The 24,685-nt window shown below is 34.9% G+C and overlaps 1 protein-coding gene across 3 annotated transcripts; it reads right to left on the bottom strand.

Annotated features, from left to right (window-relative positions):
* Window positions 1-15,364: 15,364 nt before the first annotated feature.
* LOC107920282 (WD repeat-containing protein 48) lies at window positions 15,365-24,108 on the bottom strand. 3 transcript variants are annotated; one of them, XM_041109734.1, is made up of 19 exons: window positions 23,913-24,108; window positions 23,360-23,504; window positions 22,404-22,562; window positions 21,939-22,004; window positions 21,758-21,847; window positions 21,271-21,576; window positions 20,997-21,094; window positions 20,480-20,515; window positions 20,257-20,377; window positions 19,131-19,367; window positions 18,696-18,791; window positions 18,536-18,601; window positions 18,331-18,369; window positions 18,096-18,230; window positions 17,630-17,991; window positions 17,084-17,177; window positions 16,450-16,632; window positions 16,132-16,252; window positions 15,365-15,855 (listed from the first exon to the last, which is right to left on the bottom strand). In XM_041109734.1, the coding sequence occupies exons 2-18, from the start codon at window positions 23,456-23,458 to the stop codon at window positions 16,154-16,156; spliced, it is 2,286 nt and encodes a 761-aa protein (XP_040965668.1). In that variant the 5' UTR covers window positions 23,459-23,504; window positions 23,913-24,108; the 3' UTR covers window positions 15,365-15,855; window positions 16,132-16,153. The 3 variants fall into 3 exon arrangements, with proteins under 3 accessions (XP_040965668.1, XP_040965669.1, XP_040965670.1); XM_041109735.1 differs by having other exon boundaries at window positions 15,365-15,852; XM_041109736.1 differs by having other exon boundaries at window positions 15,365-15,852; window positions 23,360-23,582; window positions 23,913-24,090.
* Window positions 24,109-24,685: the final 577 nt, after the last annotated feature.

The raw sequence follows: 24,685 nt of genomic DNA, 5'->3' as shown, positions 1-24,685 counted from the left end.
ATAATAGTAATAACAATGATGACTTGGGTCGAATTCTGATCGATTTTAAGAAACTATTTCTGATTTTTACCCAACAAGTTCCTGATTCTGATTATACAACACCTCATTCTGATTCTTACTTAACCTCAGTGGCATTTTAGGTAAGAATCGATGAACTGTCCACTGAGGTTGCAGTTGAAAAGGATAAAAGAAGGGCCCTAGAGACTAAGCTGAGGAGGGTTGGTGAGGAAAATAAGGCAACCAGATCGCACCATCACCAAACATAAAGATTCAATGGCGAGGTCTGAGCAGAAGCACATTGAGGCCCTAGATGGACTTAAGAAAAATTCCATGGAGACCGTGTTGAGTCTTCTTACTGAAGTGAAGTCCAATATCTTTCTTCACACCCAGGTCGTAGTTGGGCCCTTCGACGTCTACAGAATTGACTTTGATGCCCTTCGCGAGGTAGAAACAGATAAGTTAGGTTTTGATGTTTTCTTCCCTTCTAGAGCTAAATGGAAGGAGTTCACAACAAAATGAAGGAGTTTGAAGGACTTCTACCTCAATGAAGGTTTAATTGAGACAAGCACTACACCCAGCGGCAATATTAACAACATTGGGGCTGAGCCTGTTGTTGAGAATATCGAAGCTACTGAGGGAGAAATAAGAGGAAATGAAGCCTGTGATGATTTAGGTGATTGAGCTAAAGTCTGATCGTTTTGTAATGTTGTAATTTTTGTATTTCCCTTTTTTATGAAATGAAAAAAATTTACGAGTTTGATTGTCAATATCACAATGTTCTATCTCTTTGTGAACTTAAGCAAATTCTTGACTTAAGTAAATTTTGGAATTGAAGCAAACTTTCAAAGTTAAGCAAAATTTTAGACATAAGAAAAACTTTGAATTCACAGAATTTTTAGGGACTTAGGCTATTTTTGAGCCACTTTTAAACTTATGCCACGAGCCTTAACTCTACGAGCTCTTGAAAATTTACTAACTATTTTAGAGGTTACGGTCATAAAGTGGCAAACCTTAAGATTACAGGCAGGATTTTGAGCTCGTGCTAACTATTTCGAGGCTGTGATATCAAACCTACGAGCCTTAGAATGACAACTAGGAGCTTTTAACTCTCGCTAACTGTTTGAAGGCTGTGGTATTAAACCTGCGAGCCTTAGAATGATAGCTGGGAGCTTTTAACTCTCGCTAACTATTTGGAGGCTGAGGTATTAAACCTGCGAGCCTTAGAGTGATACTTAGGAGCTTTTAACTCTCACTAATTGTTTAAAGGTTGCGATATTAAACCTGGGAGCCTTAGATTGACAGTTGGGAGCTTTTAACTCTCGCTAACTATTTGGAGGCGGCGATATTAAACCTACGAGCCTTAGAGTGACAGTTGGGAGCTTTTAACACTCACTAATTGTTTGGAGGCTGCGGTATTAAACCTACAAGCTTTAGAATGATAAATACAAATATTATTTAAGAAAACATTTTTATTCAAAGATGAAGGGATTATACATAATACTTCTTAAGATGTCGGGCATTCCATGTTCGCGGTACAAGCGTGCCTTCCATCCTTGCTAATGTATCCTCCGCAATCAATTTTTTCTATGACTTTATATGGTCTCTCCCAATTTGGAGCCATTTTTCCTTGCTGCGAAGCTGGTAAACTAGCCTCTGTACTTCTTAAGACAAGATCACCCACTTGGAACTACTTATTTTTAACCTTGGAATTGTAGTAGCGAGCCACTTGTTGAGTGCGTGCCGTGTTTTTTGCTTCAGTTGTTTCCCTAAGCTCATCAATTAGATCAAGGTTGAGCCTGAAAATGTAATATCCCGAAAATTACTACTGTAATACCCCGAAAATTACTACAGTAAGAAAGTAGGTATCCTTGATAGTAAAATAAGGAAATAAAGTGACAAAAAGGGAAATTTTGAGTTATGGAAACATTGGGAATTATATTATGACATACTAATTCAAGAAAGGATTAAATCGCAAAAGTGAGAAAAGTTTTGTTGCCCAAGAGTAAATACTCAAAATTTGAGGGGTTAAAGTATAAATATGAAAAATTTGAAGGACCAATAGTGTAAATATTTTAAGGGTGGAATAATCTAGAAACTAAGAAAAATGAATGAATTAGGACCAAATTGAAAGGGTGAAGAATTTTGAGGGACTAAATCACAATTTTACCAAATTAAGTGATGACTCAAGGACAGAATTTTTAAAGATTATGAAGGGCAAAATGGTCAATTAAAAGAGAGATAAATCTAGAAGGCAATGATGATGTTGGTGATATTTTAGATTAATTATTTAATTAATTATTAGTTTATTAATATTTTAATTTGATTTTTAAATGATATTTTATTATTTTCTTATTATTCTATTTAGTATATATATGGAAGGAAAGATGAAGAATCTTCATCTTCTTCCATGCAACCAACGTGAGAAGAGAGGAAAGAAATAAAGTTTTGCTTTCTTTACAATTTGGTCCTTCCACCAAAAATTTACCATTTTCACTTAGAAATCAAAAGAATTTCCATAGCTTCCAAAAGAGAAAAATAACAAGGAGACAATGGGGAGCTAGAATATCAAGTTAGAATCAAGAAATAGAAGCTGGAGGAGAGAGAAAATCAAGTTAAAGATTGAAATCAATAGCACAAGGTAAGAACATCAAGATTTCAATATATTTTTAAGTTTGATATTATTGAAAAAGTATAGAAATAATGTTATAGTAGATTTTTCTTATATAAGGTCTTATGTTATTGATATATTAGTGAAGAAAAATAAGTGAAAGTGATGGGAAATATTATAGAGAAAGGGAATAAGGGAGTTATACACCTAGTAATCAACATTTTGCACTAAAACAGTTTTAGACAGCAGCAGTAGTCTAACTTTGAAAAATCACCATAAATCGTGAAAATTTAATTAGAGGATGAAAAAAATATAGAATTAAATATTTTTGAGCCTAGTTTCTCATAGAAGAAACGGTGTAAGTAATAAAATTTTAAATCATGAGTTATAATAAATTTTATGAGATAAGGTCAGAATGATTTCGGGTTCTCCTATTCTGACTTTGAAAAATCATAAAAAATTGGATAAAAATGATTAGGGGATTAAATTTATATTTTTAAAATATTTAATGAGTATATTTTCAATATAAATAGACGGGAACATTATCCGAATCTTGTACGAGGAGATAATTAATTTTTAGTGAAGAATGGTCAAAACTGTCAGACAGCAGAATAGAGATAATTTAAAGAATAAACTGTACTTATTGGATAAACCAAAAATTTCGAAAATTTTATGATAATATGATATGTGAGTCTAGTTTCATATAAAATTTTTGGATCTTAATTCGGATTTTTGTAGCTCAAGATATAAATAATTTTGTGACAATGACTCAAGTGGACAACTTTGAATGAACAAATAAATAAATAGTGAAATTATAGATAATGTTACATATAAGCATGTTATATACATTAAGGATGTGGAATGGAGAGGAGGAGGAGGAAAATATATGATTATTTAACTAGCATGAGTTTTCATTAAAAATGGCTAATTTGCATGTTTTAGGTTCAGGGACTAAATTGAATAAAAGTAATATTTTAAGGGTAAATTTGTAAAAATGTCAAAAAGTGACCAAATTGCATGAAATGAATTTTTTTATTATTTAAATTAATAAATTGAATGAAATATTAATTTATATCAAGATTGAGTGGAAATTTAAGAAAAATAGAAAATTACCAAAATGTCCCTGAATTTTGGTATTTCTGCAATTTAGCCTGGTAAGTTCGTATAACTTGAATTATATTCTTATATGATTGAAATATATATATATTGGATTGAGAAATTGATTTGAATTGTGAACTTGAGAAATTGTGAATTGAATGAAATGGAAATGAAGCTTTGAATTACATGTGTAAATATCAGGTCTCGTAGGCCCTATTTGTTATGAATATAATATTTCGAGGATATGTTGTAAAAAATTATAAAAGAACATTAATAATTTATAAGTTTTAATTTGGATGAAATTTTGTAACTCGGTTTAATACGTATGCAAATGTATGTCTTCTAGTAATGCCTCGTACCCTATTCCGGCGTCGAATACGGGTAAGGGGTGTTACAATGTGACATCGCTAGATTCGGGCATAACATTTAGACCGAGTTTGGGGTGTTACAGAAAACCTCCCGATTAGCTTCCTCATTAAACTTTTGCATTCTATGCGACCTCATTCCAATCTCTGCAGGGATCACAGCTTCTGTACCATAAACAAGAGAGAAAGTTATTTCTCCCATTGCAGTGTAGGGTGTAGTTTGTAAAGCCCATAAAATTTTAGGTAGTTCCTCTAACCAAGAACATTTGGCTTCTCCCACTTTCTTCTTTAAAGCTATCAAAATCTTCTTGTTCATAGCTTCAACTTTTTCATTGGTTTGGGGTGTTTTACAGAGCTTTGAGCAAAGGAAATATGAAAATTAGCACAAAAGTTCTTAAATTTCCCTTGGAATTATGTACCATTGTCCGTGATTATCAAGCGTGGTACACTAAATCTAAACACAATTAACTTCCAAAAGAAAGATTTCGTTTACCTCTCGGTGACGGATGCCAGAGCCTCAGCTTCGATCCATTTTGTAAAGTAATCTACCACGACTACTATGAATTTATGCTATGTTGTGGCTATGGGGAAATGGATGAGGATGTAAACTCCCTAATTTTCAAATAGCCAAGGGTTGACATGATCTGAAGGGGTTCTAATGGCTGTCATTGTACCTGGGCATACCTTTGGCAAGAATCGCATGTGCGAACTTGCTCGTGTGCATCTTTCTGGAGTGTGGGCCAATAATATCCCCGCCTACTGATGTTTTTAGCAATTAATCTTCCACCCTAGTGTTCGCTACAAATACCTTCATATATCTCTCTCGTTACATACTCAGCCTCTGATGGTGCCAAGCATCGTAGTAGTGGCTGTGAGAATCCTTTTTTGTACCGTAAACCCTCTAAAAAGGTATACCTAGCATTCGTTATTTTGTTATCTAATTCATGAACTGAAATTATTGGGATATGTGTGACATGTAACATAGATATACATACCTCACAGCTTTACATTGCAATTTTGCGAACTCTTTTTTATTTAGGCAGTCATTTATCCCCTACAATACATGAACTATAAGAGTTACCATGTGTCTTCTTCATCTATAGCATATAATTGGAGTGTATCGTAACTTGGGGATTCCTTGTGCTCCAACAGAATATTTCCCCTTTGCTCGATGACAATGAATGATGCCAACTTGGACAGAGCATTTGCTCATGTGTTATCTCATTGACTCATTGACTTCATACTCATCGTTCAATTGTTTGGAAACTAATTGGGAATCTGTATGAACTATAAGCTGTCTCACTCCAAGCTAATGAGCTAACTGTAACCCTTATACCAACGCCTCATACTCTGCAGCATTATTAGATGTTTAAAATCTAAAAGAGAGTTCATATTACCACTCGTTTCCTTTGGGGTCCACCATGAGTACTACGCCTGATTCATTTTTTTCCATAGATCTATCAATGTACACCAACCAATCTTTTGATTTGTCGGTGGTCATAGTTTTCTTCTGTTGCGGACTAACTACTATGTTGCATGCAACCAATGGAAAACAAATTTTAGTACAAATTGGAAATTTGTTGCAAGCTACTATAGAGGAGACGTAGTAGACCAATGACTGTCATTAACATTTGTAGTGGATTACAGTTTAAATATATTATTTTTCCTTACGTAATATAGAGTTTATCATTTATAAGTTGGGTTACCTGAGGAATTAGCAAGTGGCTTAAATGAACATTCGACCATAAAATCAGCTAGCACTTGCCTTTTTATCGCTGTTCGCAGAGCAAACTCCAAATTCAACTAGCTCAATACTCCATTTCGTTACCCTTCCTGAGGCGTCTGCCTTAGACAACATTTCCTTAATAGGCTGATTAGCCATGACAACAATTGGGTGGGCTTAGAAATACAGCCGCAACTTGTGAGCTATAATAATCAAAGTAAAAATATACTTCCTTATTTTCAAGTACCTCAACTTTCCGTTCAGGAGTACTTTGCTAATGTAATACACTAGAAATTAGTGAATGCCTTCTGATTTGATTAACATTGCTGCAGATGTCTCCTTTGAGGTAGCCAAATATAGATAGAGGGTTTCTTTTACCCGAGGTGACTTCAAATGCGGAGGGGAGGTAATATACAACTTCAATTCTTCAAAGGCTACTTGACACTTTCAGTCCACAAAAAAGAAGTTTTCAAAGCTTTGAAGAAAGGAAGGAACTTGTTTGCTATCCTGGAAATGAACTTGTTGAGTGCCACCACTCTGCTTGTGAGGTGTTGTATGTCCTTTATTGTTCGTGGGGGAGGCATTTTCATAATTGCATGAATCTTCTTCGGGTTTACTTTTATCCCTCTTTCTGAAATCATGAAGCCCAAAAATTTACAAGCTCTCACATCGAAGGTACACTTTTCAGGGTTCAGCCTCATGTTGTGAGCCCTTAGGACCACAAATGAATCGGATGGGCTTCACACATGTTCCCCTGTCGGCCCACTTTTTACCAACATTTCATCCACAAAGACCTCAAGTCTGTGACCTATCTAGTTTTTGAAAACTCTGTTCACTAATCTTTGATAGGTTACTCCCGTGTTCTTAAAGCCAAAAGGTATAACCCGATAGCAGAAAAGCCATTCTTCTGTGATGAAAGTTATCTTCTTCTAGTCGCCCTGATCCAACAGAATCCAATTGTAGCCCGAAAAAGCGTCTATAAAGCTCATGAATCTATGACTTGTAGAGGCATCAACTAAACGGTCAATCGAAGGTAGAGGAAAACTGTCTTTAGGGCATGATTTGTTGAGGTTAGTGAAATCAATGTACATTCTCTATTTTTCATTTGCTTTCTTCACCATAACCACATTCAAAACCCAATCCAAATACTCTACCTCTCTAATAAAATATGCTGACAACAATTTAGCTACTTCTTGCCTTATTGCTTACACTACTTACGGCGCGAATTTCCTCTTCTTCTGCTTCACTGGCTTTGCTTCTAGGAGCATGTTCAACTCATGGACGATTACTTGGGAATCCACCCCTAGCATATTCGTTGCTAACCAGGAAAAAACATCTGAATTCTCCTTCAAACATCGGACCAACATGTTTTTTCTTCTACCACCAACGTTGACGAGATTCTGATAGTTTTTTCTTCATTGTCATAAAAGAGTTGCAAAGTTTCGGTATGCTCCACGACCTCGGGTTTTTTGCTTCTCTCCTCGTCCCTTACATTCAAACTGTCTAAATCTAAAACCTAACTTGCAAACTCTACTCCCTGCGAACTCTGCCCTTCAACCACAGGCTCTCACACCTACTTAACGAACAACATATGGCACTGCCTTGCAGTTTGTTGATCTGATCACAAGAACCCAACCCTAGTCCTTGTCGGGAACTTGATATTCATGTAGAACGTTGCAATAACCATTTTTTCCATCCTCATTACTGATCATCCGAAAATAGCATTGTACGCTGTTGGGTGATCTACAACTAAGAATTAAACATACTCCGTAGTCGTGTGCTTTCCATCCCCTAAGGTGACTGGCAAAGTGATCGAGCCCTTTACCTCAACGGGATGGGTCGTAAAACCATACAACGGATTAGCCTTAGACAACGCATGTTCCTTCAGCCCCATCTTCTGGTATGCATCCTAAGACAACACCTTAACTACACTTCCACTATTTACAAGTATCCTTTTAACTTTAAAACCTACAATCGTCGCTGAAACAGCCATCGGATCATTACCCTCTTCATCACTGACCAATTCTTCATCATAATTATTTAATTCAACACTCCACCTTCCCTACGAACGCAATCTTTTGAGGTCACTGGCTAACATTACACTTCTCATGTGTTCTTTTCTCTTTGCGTTGGAACCAACCCACTCTTCATCTGTACCCACAATCACATAGATGGTACCTTTAACTTTTTACTTACCCTTAAGGTCACTACGCGAGCCTTGACCCAATTGGGAACCACTTTAATTCACAAACTCTACGAGCTCGCCATTTCGCATTGCCTCATCTATAGCATTCTTCAGTGTGAAACAATCTTCAGTTTTGTATCCCACGTCATTGTGAAAGGCACATTTGTCTCTCGAATTCAACCTTCTCGCAATGCTCCTCATCGGGGATGGTTTGGGCAGGCTGCCAAGGCTCTTGACCTGGTTGAGAATGTAGGCATAGGTAGCATTCAAGAGGCTATAAGCTTCAAACCTGCCCTGGGGAACGTATCTCCTAGTGTGATTTGGTTGAGACCTTTGGGGAGCCCTAGGTGAAACGCCTTGAGCTTGATTTCTCTGCAGCCTATCACTTTTTAATCGCAACGACTGGCTAGGAGGGCCTTGCCTACTACGAGGTCCTTCTCCATTCCTAAACTATTGATTCTCCCTCTGGAAGGTTCTACATGACACTCTTTTAATCTCCTTTGCCTTTGCGAACTTGTGAGCTTTCTCGTACAAGTCAGCCAAACATTGTGGTCTGTTATCCATAAAGGAGTAATGTACATGACCATTTTGTACTCCCATTAGAAAGGCATTAATGGCCCACTGATCCTTCAAATTCTTCGTATTGAGGGTCACTACATGGAACCTCTTCACATAATCCTAAAGGGACTCACCCTCTCTTCACTTCACTGACATTAACCCCATAGGTGTAGTCATTATTGCTCTATGAGTCCTGAATCTTCCCAAAAACATATGTTCTAACTGTGAGAAACTTTAAACTGAACCTTGATGAAGAGACAGGTACCAGTACTTGGCACTTCCCTTAAGCGTCTTAGAAAAGGCCTTACATTTTTCTACATCTAATGCCCCAAGTACGTTCATGTAGTTGTTCTATTGCATCAAGTGGGATCGTGAGTTCCTTCTTGCCTCGAACATATCCTTAGGAACCTTAAAGTCATGCGAAAAATTCAACATTACAATCTTAAGGGCTAACAGATTGTTAGAACAGAACAGTCAATCCATGTCCTGAGATTTAGGGTGCAACGCCCTTACATCCCTCCGCAACTCATCCATCTTGCTCTGCCACTCTTTTACCTACATGTCTAGGACCTCTTCTTGCGTGTTCACATTATCCTGGGAACCAGAGTTTTCAGAATGCACCTTCCTTCTCAACTCATCATTTTGCTTCAGTAGCTCTTGTTGAAAAACCTGTTGCTGTTCAAACCACGCTTCCTAAGTAGCCATCTGCTCTTTCATGAACTTCATTTGCTTCTGAAAAGCAAAGAACTACTACTGTGGTGCCTCTTGGTTAGGAGGAAACGACAACCCCTAATCAATGGGAACATTCAGGTCTAAAGGACCAGAAACTCCTTAATAAATTGCATTTTCAAAGTTTTCTGGTCTATCGGCGAACCATCCGGAAAACAAATCAGCTCCACTGTGCTGACTGTCAGAACCTGATGCTCTAGCTTGTGATGGAAGATTGAAGGGGAAATTCTCGTTTGGGTGAGCCATTTCTACTCTAAAACCAAAGAAAACTAAATCAAATTGAAGAAATCTAATGATCGGAAGTTTTTCCATGCTTAGCGCACCAATTGTTGAGTAATTTTATCTCGTATCTTATTAATGGGAATATTCAGGTATTTATACATATTGTTACTGTTCACGACATAACCCTACTATTTATAACTTGACCCCACTATTCCTAGGACTGACATTCTGAGCAGACTTCAAGCATGCTGGACACATGTTTCACTCCGGGTTGCCTGCCAAACCATGCAGTCTCCCTTCTACGAGCTTTTTGAGTATATACGAACTGAGACCGCGACTTTCCCTTGGTTTGTGCGAACTCTCCTTGCAAGGTAGGTCTGCGAGCTCCCCTCAATCGTTTGCCTCATACTCAATCGTCTGGTGGGATCTATCCGGATCGCCTACCCGCGATCCGGATCCTACCTAGAATTCGGGTTGGTGATCACTTATATATAACAATAGGCTTAAGTTTAGAATAGTATATGATTGTAGGTATTTATAAGCCTAAACATGATTTTTGTATTTTCCAATACTGTTGAAGAATTATTATCCTTTTTGTTGCTTTTTACTTCTTATTACAATGATATGATGATATTTAAACATTATAAGTTGTTGATGTTTATATATCATCAAGCGAATGGTTTACTGTCATTTCCTTGCAAAACATTTGTGAGAGCATGAGTGTTTTTCTTTTTTTTTTATTGCTTGAATTCAAATGGTGCAACTTCATCAAATTGTTCAATTCTTATACAAGATAGCACAGTCAAAACAAATGGAGCCAAGGGGTTGCTAAAATTACCAAATAATTTCCAAGGTGAATCAAAGAATAGAAAACTAAGCAAATAAACTTTTGTGCACCCTTGGATTATAAACTTGAAAATTAGAAAATATTGGAGGAACAACTTGCTGCTATCATTGTATATTGGTTGGTTTGAGATTTTTAATATTTATCAAAGGACAGTGCAATTTTAATATAATTATCTATACCTATATCACAATTATTTTCCATGATATTGTTTTGGAAAATGATGAGATTTTTTTAAAAATTTTATCTAATACATTAAATTTCTCCTAGTTGGAATCCAATTCTTATTTTTATAACCTTTGAACTTTTTTTTATTTTCTATCGTCACTAACTTTGTATCTCTATCATTCAGGTATAGCACCGATCTAGTAAGCAACTAACCTATTCTTTGAACCTGTAATAACCATTGCACGCCTAAAAGCATGGTTTTAGCCTCCAACAACAAGCCATCTGCGATACCAAAAAAGGAGCAAGTCTTGGCTGCTAAAAGGTGGGACTGCCCAAAACCAGCTTTCATGTTTGAATATGCATTAAATATGAACATCCAACATAAATATTTTAAGCAAAATCAAGAAGCCCAACAACATAATCAATAAATCTATTTCATTATCTTAATAGGAAAGCTTAATGTTGTATACACAACAGAGGCATTCTTTATATAATTGCCACCAAACAAAGTTGAAGGAAAAGGCGTATGAAAAACAGATAAAGGTGAGAGTTGGTTCCCTAGGAAGCACTTAACTCAATGCTTAAGTTGAACAATATGATAATCTCTGACTGTGTTGTTTGAGCCACCATTTTTTCTGTTTTCTGGAATAATTTTCCGTTGGACGAGATGGTTTCATAGCAAGTATTTACAGACACAATACCTCAATACCTCAGTACCCCAACAACATTTATAGGGCTGCTTTGTGTGTATTTATAGACACAAGACTGCTGGATGGTGATCTCGGTATTGGTAACGTAGTATTGATCAGTGTTACCGTTGGTAGTGTAAGACATGATGGGCTTCCGCCATTGATTGTTTTGCTGCCACTGTATGATCTTGGAGATGCGCCTGTATGGCTGCTGCTGTATGTATAGCCACCGTAACCAGCCATTGCCTTCTCTTTCTTTGAAATCCTCGACTTTTTCCTTGCTTATCTAAGATGTTTGAATTGAAGCTCTCTTTATATAGAAAAATAAAAACTTATTCTCTCTTGACGGAAAATTCAACTTCAAAGTCTTTAGGTTTGTATATTCTCAATATTTTTTTATAAGTTTTTCATTAGGGAGGGTTTGTATTAAAATTTGGGTTTCAAAATTTTAAGATGTATAAATTTCTTATTTATAAACACTTCTTTGTTTAAGAATTAAAATAATTGAAATTCAAGATTTTGAATTAATCCAAATTCATTGTTCAGAAAATTCAAGTGTAGATGATTTAGATAATTCAAAATTAGATTTAGAAATCTTAAAAATAATTTTAAAATTTAATTATTTAGGAAGATCTTGAACATAGTTATTTGAACCGAATAAGATTGGTCAATGGAATGATTGAATCAGAAATTAATTGGAGTATCAATCTGGAGAAAGGTATTACATCGGTTGATCTAAAAAATGGTACAAAACGATTGAATAAAAAAAACAACGGTTGATCGAGCGGTTGAACTAAAATTAATAATTTGTTTAATAGAACCTTATGGACTAATCAAATTAGTCATACCATTCAAACAGGTTGGATCAACAATCCGATAGCTTGACTGATTCGATCACCAGTTAGTACTGAAAATTTTAATTTAGAAGGAAAAAAAAATGCCCTTCTCACTCTGTCATATGAACAATTTAAGATAAAATTGGTTACTTCTGTATATTTTTTCAAAGAAATTTTTTTTTTGGAATTATGCCCTCAACAACCAAATGTAACTTTTTATTTTATTATTTTTATAAATTTTTGGGTTAATATATTAAAAGAAAAAGCTCTCAACTTTATCGTATTATTTATATATTTTTTTATACAATTTATACAAGTCATTTATACTTTGTTTACACCTGAATAAAATCATATAATTTGATTTGTACTTAAATAAGTGGACTTACTTACATATAAGATAAAAGTTAGGAGTTTATAAATTAAAATTGTGAAAATTATGGTATAAATGAAATTTTTGAATATTTATATTGTACTAAATTAAATGTATGAAGCTTCGTCATTGTTTTTAGAATTAGATCAGACTGGAACTGATCAAGGCACTATTATGGAATAAAGGGTCAAATCAGTTGACTTGTGAACCGGTTGAACCAGTCAATCAGACTGGTCAAACTAATTTTCTCAATTTTTTATTTCCTAATAATTCATTCAATCAAACTAGTTAGACAGGTCGAACCAAGCTAATCGATTCGCCCATCGGTCCAATTCTGAAAACTTTGAGCTTCATTGATGATACATTATAAGTACAATTGTTTATTTACTGTTTGAGTTTTGAAGGTAGTGTGAAAGAAGATAAAACAAAAAAATTCTCATGTTTTAAAAATCAATCTTGGATAGTGAAAATTTCAAGTTTTAAAATAGATTTTAAAACCCAAAATTTAACTCGTGTAAAATTGAACTTAATTTGCGAAATTCAAATTCAATTTTTTATTTGTTATCCAAACAAAACAAAGAATTTAAATTTTCAAACCTAAATCTAAATTTTTTTACCAAATTATGTTTTCCAAACATGCCATTAATGTATTTGATATATCATAATTTTCATATTTGTTTTTAAAATATGTGTTAAATTCCGGGCAAATGACCAAAAAAAGTCCTTTTTTTAAAAAAATTATCGAAATGGACCAATTATTTACCGGAATGGTCCATTTTCCACGAAATCGCGTCCACGTCAGCGCGATGTCAGGGTACGCGCCAGGAAATCGCGTCCACGTCAGAGCGATTTGCTAACGTAGATGAACAGTTTCTCATTTTTAGCTTGGAAAACTTTGAAAGGCCATAACTTTTCGCTCGGTTGTCCAATTGAGACGATTTTTTTTATTTCGAATATAACTTTTCGAGATCTACGCACTGACAAACTGCCGACTGTCTTAATTATATGAGTTACCGATGCCTTTGCCTAAGCATTGATGAGCTAACATTTTATATAAGTTATTTCTAATTGTAATTAGCACTTTCTATCATTATGCAGGTTTCGAACCAAGGTACTAAGGAAAAAGATCAAGCATCTTAACCAACTAAGCTAAACTAATTAATTGATATATTATAAAAATAATGTTATTATCTTAATTATATTACTTACGTTCTAATGATTTATCGGACCTATTCCATACACGTGTCAAATCAGAAGAAATAATACAACAATTCTGTAAAAAAAAATCCGGTGTTTACTTCAAATAAATAAGGAAAATAATGATTTGAATGTTTCAAAATTTAATTTTAAACCGAAAAAATTAAAATTTAGGGGCAAAAAGGGATCTTTTTCGACGAATAGTGCGGTAAACCGCCTTCGGCGTTTGTCAGCGCGTAGATCTCGAAAAGTTATTCAAAATAAAAAAATCGTCTCAATCGGACAACCGAGCGAAAAGTTATGGCCTTTCAAAATTTTCCAAGCTAAAAATGAGAAACTATTCATCCACGTCAGCAAATCGCGTCCTAGAGGGCGCGATTTGTGTCCACGTAAGCAAATCGCGCTGACATGGACGCGATTTCCTGGCGCATACCCTGACATCACGCTGACGTGGACGCGATTTCGCGGAAAATAGATCATTCCGGTAAATAATTAAATAATTGGCCCATGTCAATAATTTTTGAAAAAAAAAGCTTTTTTTGATCATTTGCCCTTAAATTCCATTTTCGAATATAAATATTTGAAGAAAAATAATACGAATCAGAAGAAGGTAGAATCGAACAATGAGCACTTTGAGAATTGAGATTCCCGATTTTTTGTCATTGAGAAAACTGCTTAAAGAATCATATTCTTTTGGATAATGACTGGCATTAGCAGCCTGAAATATGCAATTCTAATAGGATCTTGATAAGAGTAGGTCTTTCACTGTGCAGAATATAATGTACAGTCTTCTGGGAAAAAAAACCACTTCAATGTGATGTGCACAAAACAGTTAACAGTCCAATGAAATCATATTGAAATATAAATAAATTTAGTAGCAAGATAAATGTAAGAAAACTAGCACTAAGAAAAAAGATTTAGTACCAAGATATTGTTTTACTTACGTGTCAATGCTAGACAATATTCAGAGATTATGCCACCAGCTGATGATTGGATATACTCATCCACTGGCTCAACTACTTATCAATTTTGCAAAATATGCATATGTTAACTTTGTAAGTTCTACTTATCCCTAGGCTATCAAGATATTTGTTCCTAGTGTATTTTTTAAAGAGAAAACCCTTGAATTCTGAAAAATATATTTATAAACTATTTATTTCAACCATAAATTGGGGTAATATACAAATTTTTGCTAGTGTATTAAAAGACAAAAATGCCATTCGCATCATATATATTACTTTTTTTATTTTTTTTTAAATTTAAGTAAATCAATCAAATACTTTAAACTAATATAAAGTAAAAATATTTTTATATATTGTATAATTAAATTTAAATAGAAATATTCTTATCAAATAAATAATAATTCAAACTCATATTAAAAAGATCTTATACTCATACCCAAACCCAAACCCAAACCCGAATATACATAATATAAATAACGAAGTAAACAGTATTGCAACAAATGGAAAGTAGAGACAAACTCATCGGTCCATGTCTTTTCATACTACATTGATGGGAAAAAGGATTCAACTTTTTACTTTACACCTACGAAATTAAAGCACCAACATAAACAAAATTTTGTCTTTATAATTTGATTACAAATACATAAATAAAAGAATAAAAAAAAACAATTAGCATTACTTTAGCAAAGGCATATATCGGCTACATGAAACCCTCCCCATAGTGTAACTAACCTAACACGGTATGAAATCTACCGAATCATGCACAAAAAAGAAATAAGCATTGAGAGAAATTTTCAAGAAATATACGTATTCAATGCAAATTGATCGTCTTATTTCGAAGAATAATAAATGAAGAAAAATTCAACTTCACAATAACAGTTTCAATGACTAGATTATCATCCCCCATAAAACAAATCTACACAGCTTCCGAAATCATTAAGCCTTAATGTTTTTGTCCCAGAAAGTACCCGGTTTTCGTTGTCCACCCGGAATAACAAACTCTTCAGTTGATTGCATTGCCACCCTAGAACTTTTTTTTTCTGCTGTATGGCGAAAGCATGCATGCATGCATGTCAAAACCAAAAATTCATCATAGCATCTGCCTAACTATGAAAACATTAATCATGATCCCCTGGAAAAAGTCTGGAGAACGCCCCCAGATTGAAACCTGTCGTCTTTCAAAATATCGAAGGATCCCACCAACACTTTCAGACCACGAAGGCTATCTCAGATGAACATAGTAAGTCCCAACACTTTACCAAAGTATTAGATTTTCATCCCAATATACTGAGACCAACCTGCTGCCCAATAGATAAAGAGAGGATATAATTCAAACACTATCTTAGCTGATTGCTTGCTAAGATTATCCAATGGGTAGACATGCTCAAACAGAAAGTATACGACGTTTCATCACAGACCAAAAAGAAACAGACACTAAATGTTAAATTGACAAAATTATGGGAAAAGAAAAAATTACCGGCATGCTTCCTCTAAACAAATAACCACACCTTTTTTTTTTGGCTTTCAGAAACCATGAAACAAATCCAAGAAATACAACATAATAAGCTGCCACTCACCTGCTCCCAGAAGTCAATAAGATCATCTGCCTTGTATCACTCTATAATTAAGTACCAAGTCCTCAGGTTTCTTCCATACATAAGCCCGGACAGTAGCTAAGCTCATGTCTGGAGATAATACCTAGAATACATAATAATAGCAAATCAAATAAGTGACCAGAATAATACAATTGAATAGAACCAAACAAGTTAGTCAAATTTTAGTTTACTATGTTGAATTCAATCACAAACATAGGAAGATCTAATACTGGTGCCAGAAAATAAGATCTTAGGTTGTTAGCCAATGGCATTATAACATCAAACATGCAATTGGCTTGCCTGATTATTGCATAAAACCTCGACTGAAGGTCGAGGCTTTTGCCAAGGCTTCAATCCAGACCGAAAAGATCCATCCCCAACTGCTAAATGCTGCAATCGTCCTCCAAGTCCAGGCGAAAATGTCCCATCCGTATTAGCATTATCAGATGGTTTGTCAAGCTTTTCTACAACGTAATTAGCAACCTACATAACCAAAACATAATGAATATACATTATAATATCTAAGAATCCATAAAATAATGATACAAAAATACAACCTAGAACCAGCTGTTTGGCATTAATATTATAAAACCAGAGAAGAAAGAATCTAACAAACCAGAGCCATCTCCTCTAACATACATGTAACTAAGCACTCAACAAAGCTAATTCAGATGATAGTTTTATTATAATTCATTTCTATCTTGTTTTGGCTACGACCAAGTTAAAGGTCCTATCAATGTATATGCACCTTAAACTAACATTTTCAGTAATCTAACATTGCTCTTTTGGCCATTATGCCATTCAAGTTCCAAAATATGAAAGAGATTCTACTGTATTAGCCCAAGTGATCTAAGTTTCTATACTAACCACATTTGCTATTTTCTACAAACATATTCGTGCAGACGCATGTCCTAAGAAAACTAAACATGCATACCTTATGTATTCTCAAGATGCGAGGTGCACTTAACTTCCCTTGTGTGAGGATCTGAACAGCTGAACCTTCACAAGGATGAAGGTAGAAGCTACACCTGCAAAAATGAAAAGTAAAACTATCAAGAGAGTGAGGGAGAAAGGATGAAAAGGATGAAAGTACATCCTGCTCAGTACCCAAGAAGTAAAATAAATAAGTATCAATGGTTCTGAATAAAGTACAATGATGTCAAAGAACTGCTGTTTTCTTTTTTTCTTTTGTTTTTTTTGTTGGGGGGGGGGGCGGGGGGCGGGGGATAACAGATATCCACAAGAAAAAACATAAAAAATAAGGACTAAAGACTAAAGATGCAGAGAAAGAAAACATAGCAAATGACTGGACTTAATGATACTTCTTTAAGTCATAGCAAGCATATCAACAAGCAGGTCAACCAATAAGCAGTTCAATGTATGCGGTGTTCCTCGAAAACCTTAAGATTTAATTGAGTAAAGGAAAAAAAAAATATTCTGCCAGAAGCAGAGGAAAGTTTAATGAGGTCACAGAAGTTACTTGGTGTTCTCGCGAGGTGGAAGCTTGTTACTCAAAACACAGTCCAAAACCCAACCAGGGAAATCCTTCTCATCCTCGGTTCCATCCAATTCAGTAATTTTCTTTCTCCAAGGACCTCCTTGGGAACCCTCAGTGATAATTGAGGGAGGGGAAACTGTAGAAAACTCAAAAGAAGGATATACCATGGAATCATTTTCAGCATTAACATCTACCTCAATTCTTGAATGGGTAAGACTTTTTGTAGTAATATCTTTTCCTGATAAAACATCTCCATTAACTGAAGCCTGGGAGCCAAGTCTTTGCCTTCTTTTAGTCATCCAATAAGCCAATAGGCCTTTAAGGGTTTCACGAGCTAGATTGACCTGGCAAAGACAAGTCAACACCAGATGCATGTACTAATCACAGCTATTATTTTCAGAGATATCCGTGTCTGAAGATTGCCACGATTAATGGAAAAATCTAATACCTTATCATCCTCAGGCTTGCCAGTTATGTTCAGATCTGCAGAGTACATCTCTGCAGAAAAGCATTGAGGGGTGTCCAAGTGAACAGACAAGCTCCCAAGTCGGGTATCCACAGTGAACCATGCAGGAATGCTTACCTAGAATGGTTTTAAACAAAAATTAAAATTAAAATCCATAAACAAAAAAAAAAAGATGCAGTATATTCAACTACTACGATCAAATAAATAGTTATCGCACCATCTCAAACAACTGCTCCTTTTTCTCATCAAAGGAAACCTGGACATTAAATTAAAGAAATGAATAAATACATACAACTAAAACATAACCTTGCATATGCAAGAGTGTCTCTACGTGTACCAAACCTGTAAGTGAAAAGAAAAGTGCAAGCACTTTTCCTTGAGGGGAAAGAAAAGAAAGAAAATAGCAAAAGAATCTAGTGTACCTGTCCATAGTCTTCAATCACAACACCCTTGGTTATCTCCCAGAGCTTTACTGAACCAGCAGTATCCTGTTAAAGACACATTAATATCATTTATGCAAAAATAGATCTCCCAAAATAAAATCGTAGGAACCAAAATCCATAGAAGTACTACCGCATTTACCTTAGTCAATACATGCCTTCTGTTATTTAAAATCTCATGCTGAACTATTGCAGGAGTTCCGGGAATGGAGAAGATTGGTTCTTTATAAACAGGAGCCTGTAAATAATTGACAACGTCAGCACAGAAATGAAGGGAGAAGGATAGAAGATAAAATTTAAAATAAATCATAGCCAAGCATCAAAGGGATACACATACCAAAGCATATCATGATTAACAAAAGGACAATCTAATATTTATTCTTTTTCTTGGGGTTGGGTGAGCAAGAAACAAATGAAACAGGAACATTAATACTTCAACATATTTAGTAATACTTGACACAAATTAATGAAAGTGAGAAAAAAAAAAGATTTATGAGAAATTTTCATGATAAACAAGGTGATGTGCTGTTGTAAGCCAAAACATATACAAACATGAATACACACACACTATACTTACTGGGGTAGACCCTTCCAAGGAAACTCGCGCTCTGGAGAAGGACAGGTTTCCAGCCAAGAATGAACCACCTCTTTGAAAGACCTTCTGAGGATTTTTTCCTTCAGCAGGCCATCTATGAACCGAAGAATCTGTCGTTGCAACCCATATACTATCATCATGCAATGCCAGCTGCAAAATCGGATGCTCCTTTGTGCAAAGAAAAAGACTCTCTCTAGTTGTCAAGTCTGTCAAATATAACTGATGTATGTACAAAGCACAAGTTCAGAATTAAAGCTAAATATTTACAAGTAACAGACAAGGATGTCAGAAAGTGTAAAGATTATGCTAAGAATATTTAAAATTATGGCCTTATTCATTACCAGACCAATTCAGAAACTTAAGCTAGAACAGGCATTTTAAAGTCTTAACATTAAGTTTCATTGAGTTAAAGTCGCAACGTTTTATTTCATTTTCTGTTCACTTCATTTTAAAATGTCAAACATATTTGCGTGGTTTCAAAAAAAATTTAGAGGAAATTGAAGAATTTGACGCAGTGAATCCATATTTGGTTTTCTTATGCTATTAAGTTTCTATTCATTGTATAAGAGTTGTAACTGCATTAAGTCAGTTTTGGAAGTTTCCTACTCTGGATCCCATGTGTTTGTATGAATAAATATTACTAAATCTCCATTAATGAGCATGGTTTACTAGACAAAAAATTTACAAGAACTTTGGCAACTGTAGTGACAAGCTTTTGCCCCAGTGCAATGTTTAAGGAAATGCAACTCTATGAGCAAAGCACCTAGATCACTTATTCTCCTTTCTTGCTCTGCAATTTCTAAGATTGTTTTCAGTCCATAACCTTACTCATAAAAATTAATTTTCAAATTAAACCCTTAGCCCTTAATTTACCATTCAACCTATAACGGTATCAGCACAGCACAGGGTTTTGCCTACATCTAATCTATATCTATAGACCCCTAATTCTTCTCATAATTTCCCATCTTTTAATCTCAACCAAGCCTGAAATACTAATCAGCCAATTGTCCTACATCGGCATAACTATCTTGTCAAATTCTACATCAAAACATTGGCAAAAAATGATAAACTTGTCCATTAAAATGGTTTGGCATGAATATACACTTACAGAAAGATCTCTACCACCACTATAAACATGACTAAAGGTTGGAGTGCTTGCAAGTGCCCAAACAGAATCCGTATGCACAGCATATGAATGCACACAGCGTTGCTGACCAAGGTCCCATAGCCTACAAGTTAAAATTACAACTGCTTGAAAGGCATGGTCTTAAATTATTTAATGTTGAAAACAGCATGAGGTTCAACAGCGAAACAATAAACAAATTGTGTACCTGATCATAGAATCAGACGACCCCGATAAACAATATCTGAAAGATAACAAAATGTCTGTCAAACACTTAACTAATGAAATAAATAAAGCACAGAAGAGAATAAAATCAAATAACATAATTCATTAGCAGTCAATCAAGGGAAGAACCTATAAGATAAAAACAAAGACCCTGATACATTAAAAGAAGTATTCATCCCAATTTCACTTGAAAGCAGTTATAAAATGTGCACATATGCATCTATATAAAGCCATAACAAGGTTTAGTCTCCACTGTTCAACCACCCATTCGTTATAAAAATCTTTACCATCATAGGACCATTATTAATATACTAAAATTTTACAATCAGATGAGTTTACACCACCGCAATAGAAGAGTTTGGCAGTCACAATAGAAAATAATCAGATGACAAATACGCGTCATATGACACATGCTAAAGCTATTGTAAGCTTCCAACTAATGTCAAGTTAATTCTATTTGTAACTCAAAAAGCGACTGGAGCTGAATTCATTGCACCAACCTGCCAGTAGAATCCATAAGTAGAGCCCTAATGTTATCTGTATGCCCTCTTAGCTTCATAGTCTTCGATCCAGTTCTTGGGTCCCAAACTCGCACAACCTATATGAAAGTGAAGCAGGATATTAAGAGTGTCACTAAAATTTTTTTTTTCATTAAAAAAAAAAAGAGAAAGAAAGAGGATGAGGTAAAGATATGACCATCCTTTGCAAGATGTCATAAGGGAAGAGGAACATGTTATTATCAGAACATTTTAATTGGGTAGAAGTAAAAGCTACCTTCTCAGTTCCACCAGAGACAAGAAGGCTTCCACTATCATTAATTGCCAACGCATAGACGGACTCTTTATGGCCTTTGGCAGATATGGGGACATACCCATGACACTGAGCTGTCTGAGCAGCAATGCTGTTACTCGAGCTAATTGTCCGCAAACTTGATATTGATAATGAATTTGCAGAACCATTGATACCGTTGGAACAATTATCTTCCAATACATCACTGGACTTTGAGAGAGGAGTAACTGCAGCTTCAATATCCCATACAAAAACCTCCCCACCAAGACCCCCAGAGGCAACCACATTGGTCTAAAATGTATGGCACTAAAAAAAAATCAGAAAGTGACCTCTATGATGATAAATATCATACTTTGAAGCACAATTTATGCTGCCAAATTAAACATGAAACTTAAATAGCAATATTGCATTAGCAGGAACCTTTCATCCATTCAGCTAATAATATCCAGAGAAACTTTGACATAGAGATTACATTTTTTTCAGCTGCAGCAAGACAAGTTACATAGTCAGAGTGTTGACGGAGAGTGCTGGTACAAGTTCCATCAGACAAGCAATTCCATGTCTGGTATATCCCAAGGAAAAAGAATGTCAATACTTGACGAAATTAGTCAAAAAGGGAACAGCCAAAGATAATGGATTAATTAACAACAAACCTTCAATGTGGTGTCTGATGAACATGAAACAAGTGTATTATCACCAGCAATTACAGTATCATTTACCTGCATAACAAGGAAATAGCTTAATTCTGAATCATAACTTACACATTACAGAGGTATATTATGCATATATTAAATGGATGGCAAATCCCACAAACTAAAGAAAAAGGAGATCAAAGAGCTTTTTGAAATTTAAGCTGACTGTTAATGTAATTAAAGTGCAAAGCGAAATACTTGCTCTACCTTTTCCTTTTGGAAAGCTGGTCGGTTACTAAGCAACTATTTATATTTGGTAATACATCAATATATGGCATCTAGTAGACCAAAAACAGAAAATAAATTAAATTGTCACTCTCTCCCAACCACATATTAGCAATCAAAAGACTATTGGTAAGGAATGAAGATCATGCTCATAGCCAAAAGCAAATTGTCATTGGCAAAATCAAAAATAAAAAAGGGTACCCAATCAACATGTGACTCAAATGTAGCAGAGCAAGTAGCAGCATCGTCATCCAGCGCCCATCTCTTAAGTGTGCCATCTCGGCTTCCAGTGAAGAGATAGTTGCACCCATCAGAGAAAGATGACTTTAGGACAGCCAAACAATTTATGCCGGCACAATGCTGCAAAACAACATGCCAAAATGAAGAAACATCAGTGCCTAGTGCCTATACCCAAAAGAAACAGATAAAAGGTTCAACTACAATCCTAAAGCTAATTACTTGCTTTTTAGAATATAAAACAAAGGGTTAGCAGAATAATCCAATTTGATTGTTAGCATGTTCTTAAATTAAGGATACAATGGACACTGTCAAAAGTTAGTAATTGAGAACAAAGGCTATTATTTTCACTTTAATTTAGCATACGTAAATCTTAAGGATAAAAAGTATCCAATTAAGACAGTCGTATAATATTACCTAGAAGGAAGTTCAGGAGTTCCAACTGCAAATAGATTTAAAATATGCCAATTTTATCAACATAACAAATATATAATAAGCATTTCTTACTCAACCTTTAGGAGAACACATATGGCATGGTATTTTAAATCTACACAAGGATAAAAAAATCACACGAAGACTCAAATGGTTTTTCTATGGATCATTATAAATTTGTGTGCCCCAATATAACTATACATATAAAAACAAGCATGACCTTCTAGATTAGCTACGATACCATAACATAGAAATTAAGAAAAGGAATATAAAACCAACAAAGGAGAAACACCAATGATGCAAAATGTTGCCTTACCCTGAAAAGGCAGATAAATAAATTAGAATCCTAATGGAACCTCAAATATGCAATTTCCTAAGGACTGCCGGATACATAATGAAGGAAGAAAACTTATTCACTTCAAAGATACAGGACAATGGGATAACTAACGAAAGTACAGAAATAAATAAATATAACGAAAAAACTTCACCTTTGTATCATCAGTGTCACTCAATACATATCTCAGCCTCTTTTCTTTACGAGGGCGGTTAGAATTGGCATTGTTCCCCGCACTGCCCACTCGGTGCATTGCGGTGACCCCGAGGTAATCAGTCAAATGAAATTAAAAACTACACCTACACCAACGGATATTTCAATGCCTTTGAACACTTGAATATGTCAACACTGTACTTTAAGTTGGAATAACTTAATTTCTGCAACCAAAAATCAATTTAAAAAGCAAAAAAAAAAAGAAGGCTCCAAATAGTAGTGCAGTAGCAGTTTCACGGATCGCGGCCGCAAATAGCAGCGTAACGGAAAATAGCAGCGAGAACGGTACGCTGTTTCCGCTGAAACCGATAGCCTTAAAAGAAATTTTGTCCCTTCTTAACAAAGTAAACAGAGAGAAGGTAACACGCAGTAGGATCGAAAACAGAAAACCAAATCTAGCAGAGTGATGCAGAGACACAGAGCAGATAATTCAAAATCCGATGACTCAAGTAGAAAATCGATAATCAAGTTGAGTTTAGGGTTTCGAAAATTACCTTAGTTTAATTTGCTGGTATGTGAGAAACTTGAAGGCAAGAGACAGAGCGCTTGGGGGAGGAGGAGGATGAGGAGGAGGAGGAGGAGAGGGATCAAATAGAAGAGAAAAGACAGAGGCTTTGTTTGGACAGAGTGGTGGTGATGACAGATTAGAGTGGGTCGGGAATTTTTGGGTTAAAAGGGTAAATTTCAATATTGATATTTGTCATTACATATCTTTATATGGATATATGTATTGATAGTTGTCATTTTATTTTGTGATAATGGATAATTTTGTTCTTACATAAAATTTACCTTTTTGTAGTTTAACTTTAAAATTTTCACTAATCTTAATTTTTTAAAATAAATTTATAATTAAATATTTTTTATTTAAGTAAACTATCTCGTTACTCACATTAAAATTAAATTGTTTCTATTTTGATAATTCCAAATTTTTTATTTATTTAGTCGGTGGCGTTAATTAAATTAACCAAATCAATCATCCCACCATTAAATTTATTATTCCATCATTAGACCCATTTATTATTTTATTATTTTCCTTGCCATATTCTTTTTTTCTTTTTCCATTCTTTTTTTCTTCTTTTCATTCTCTTTCTCTACTTTTTCTCATCTTCTTCCTTAAACCCATACCTTCCTTATACAAAATGGTGAGATTCTCATGTTGTAGAAGTAGATAAGACAAAGTTTTGGAAATCAAAGAGAAAAGGGGAAAAACTGAGAAAATGGATGGATTCAAATTTGTAGAGCTTTTATCCCATTGATAGTGTTACTG

The sequence above is a fragment of the Gossypium hirsutum genome, chromosome D13 (assembly GCF_007990345.1).
Source record: "Gossypium hirsutum isolate 1008001.06 chromosome D13, Gossypium_hirsutum_v2.1, whole genome shotgun sequence".
NCBI lineage: Eukaryota > Viridiplantae > Streptophyta > Magnoliopsida > Malvales > Malvaceae > Gossypium > Gossypium hirsutum.
The sequence above is the reverse complement of the archived record's forward strand: the minus strand, read 5'-3'. Positions and strand labels throughout refer to the sequence as shown.

Excerpts from the sequence above, each read along its gene's own strand:
- LOC107920282 (XM_041109734.1), bottom strand. The coding sequence starts at position 23,458 with ATGCACCGAGTGGGCAGTGCGGGGAACAATGCCAATTCTAACCGCCCT. Across the intron at positions 22,005-22,403 it reads TTGAGTCACATGTTGATTGG|GTAAATGATACTGTAATTGC; the intron begins GTACCCTTTTTT and ends CTTGTTATGCAG. Across the intron at positions 20,378-20,479 it reads TCGTCTGATTCTATGATCAG|GCTATGGGACCTTGGTCAGC; the intron begins GTACACAATTTG and ends TTTAACTTGTAG.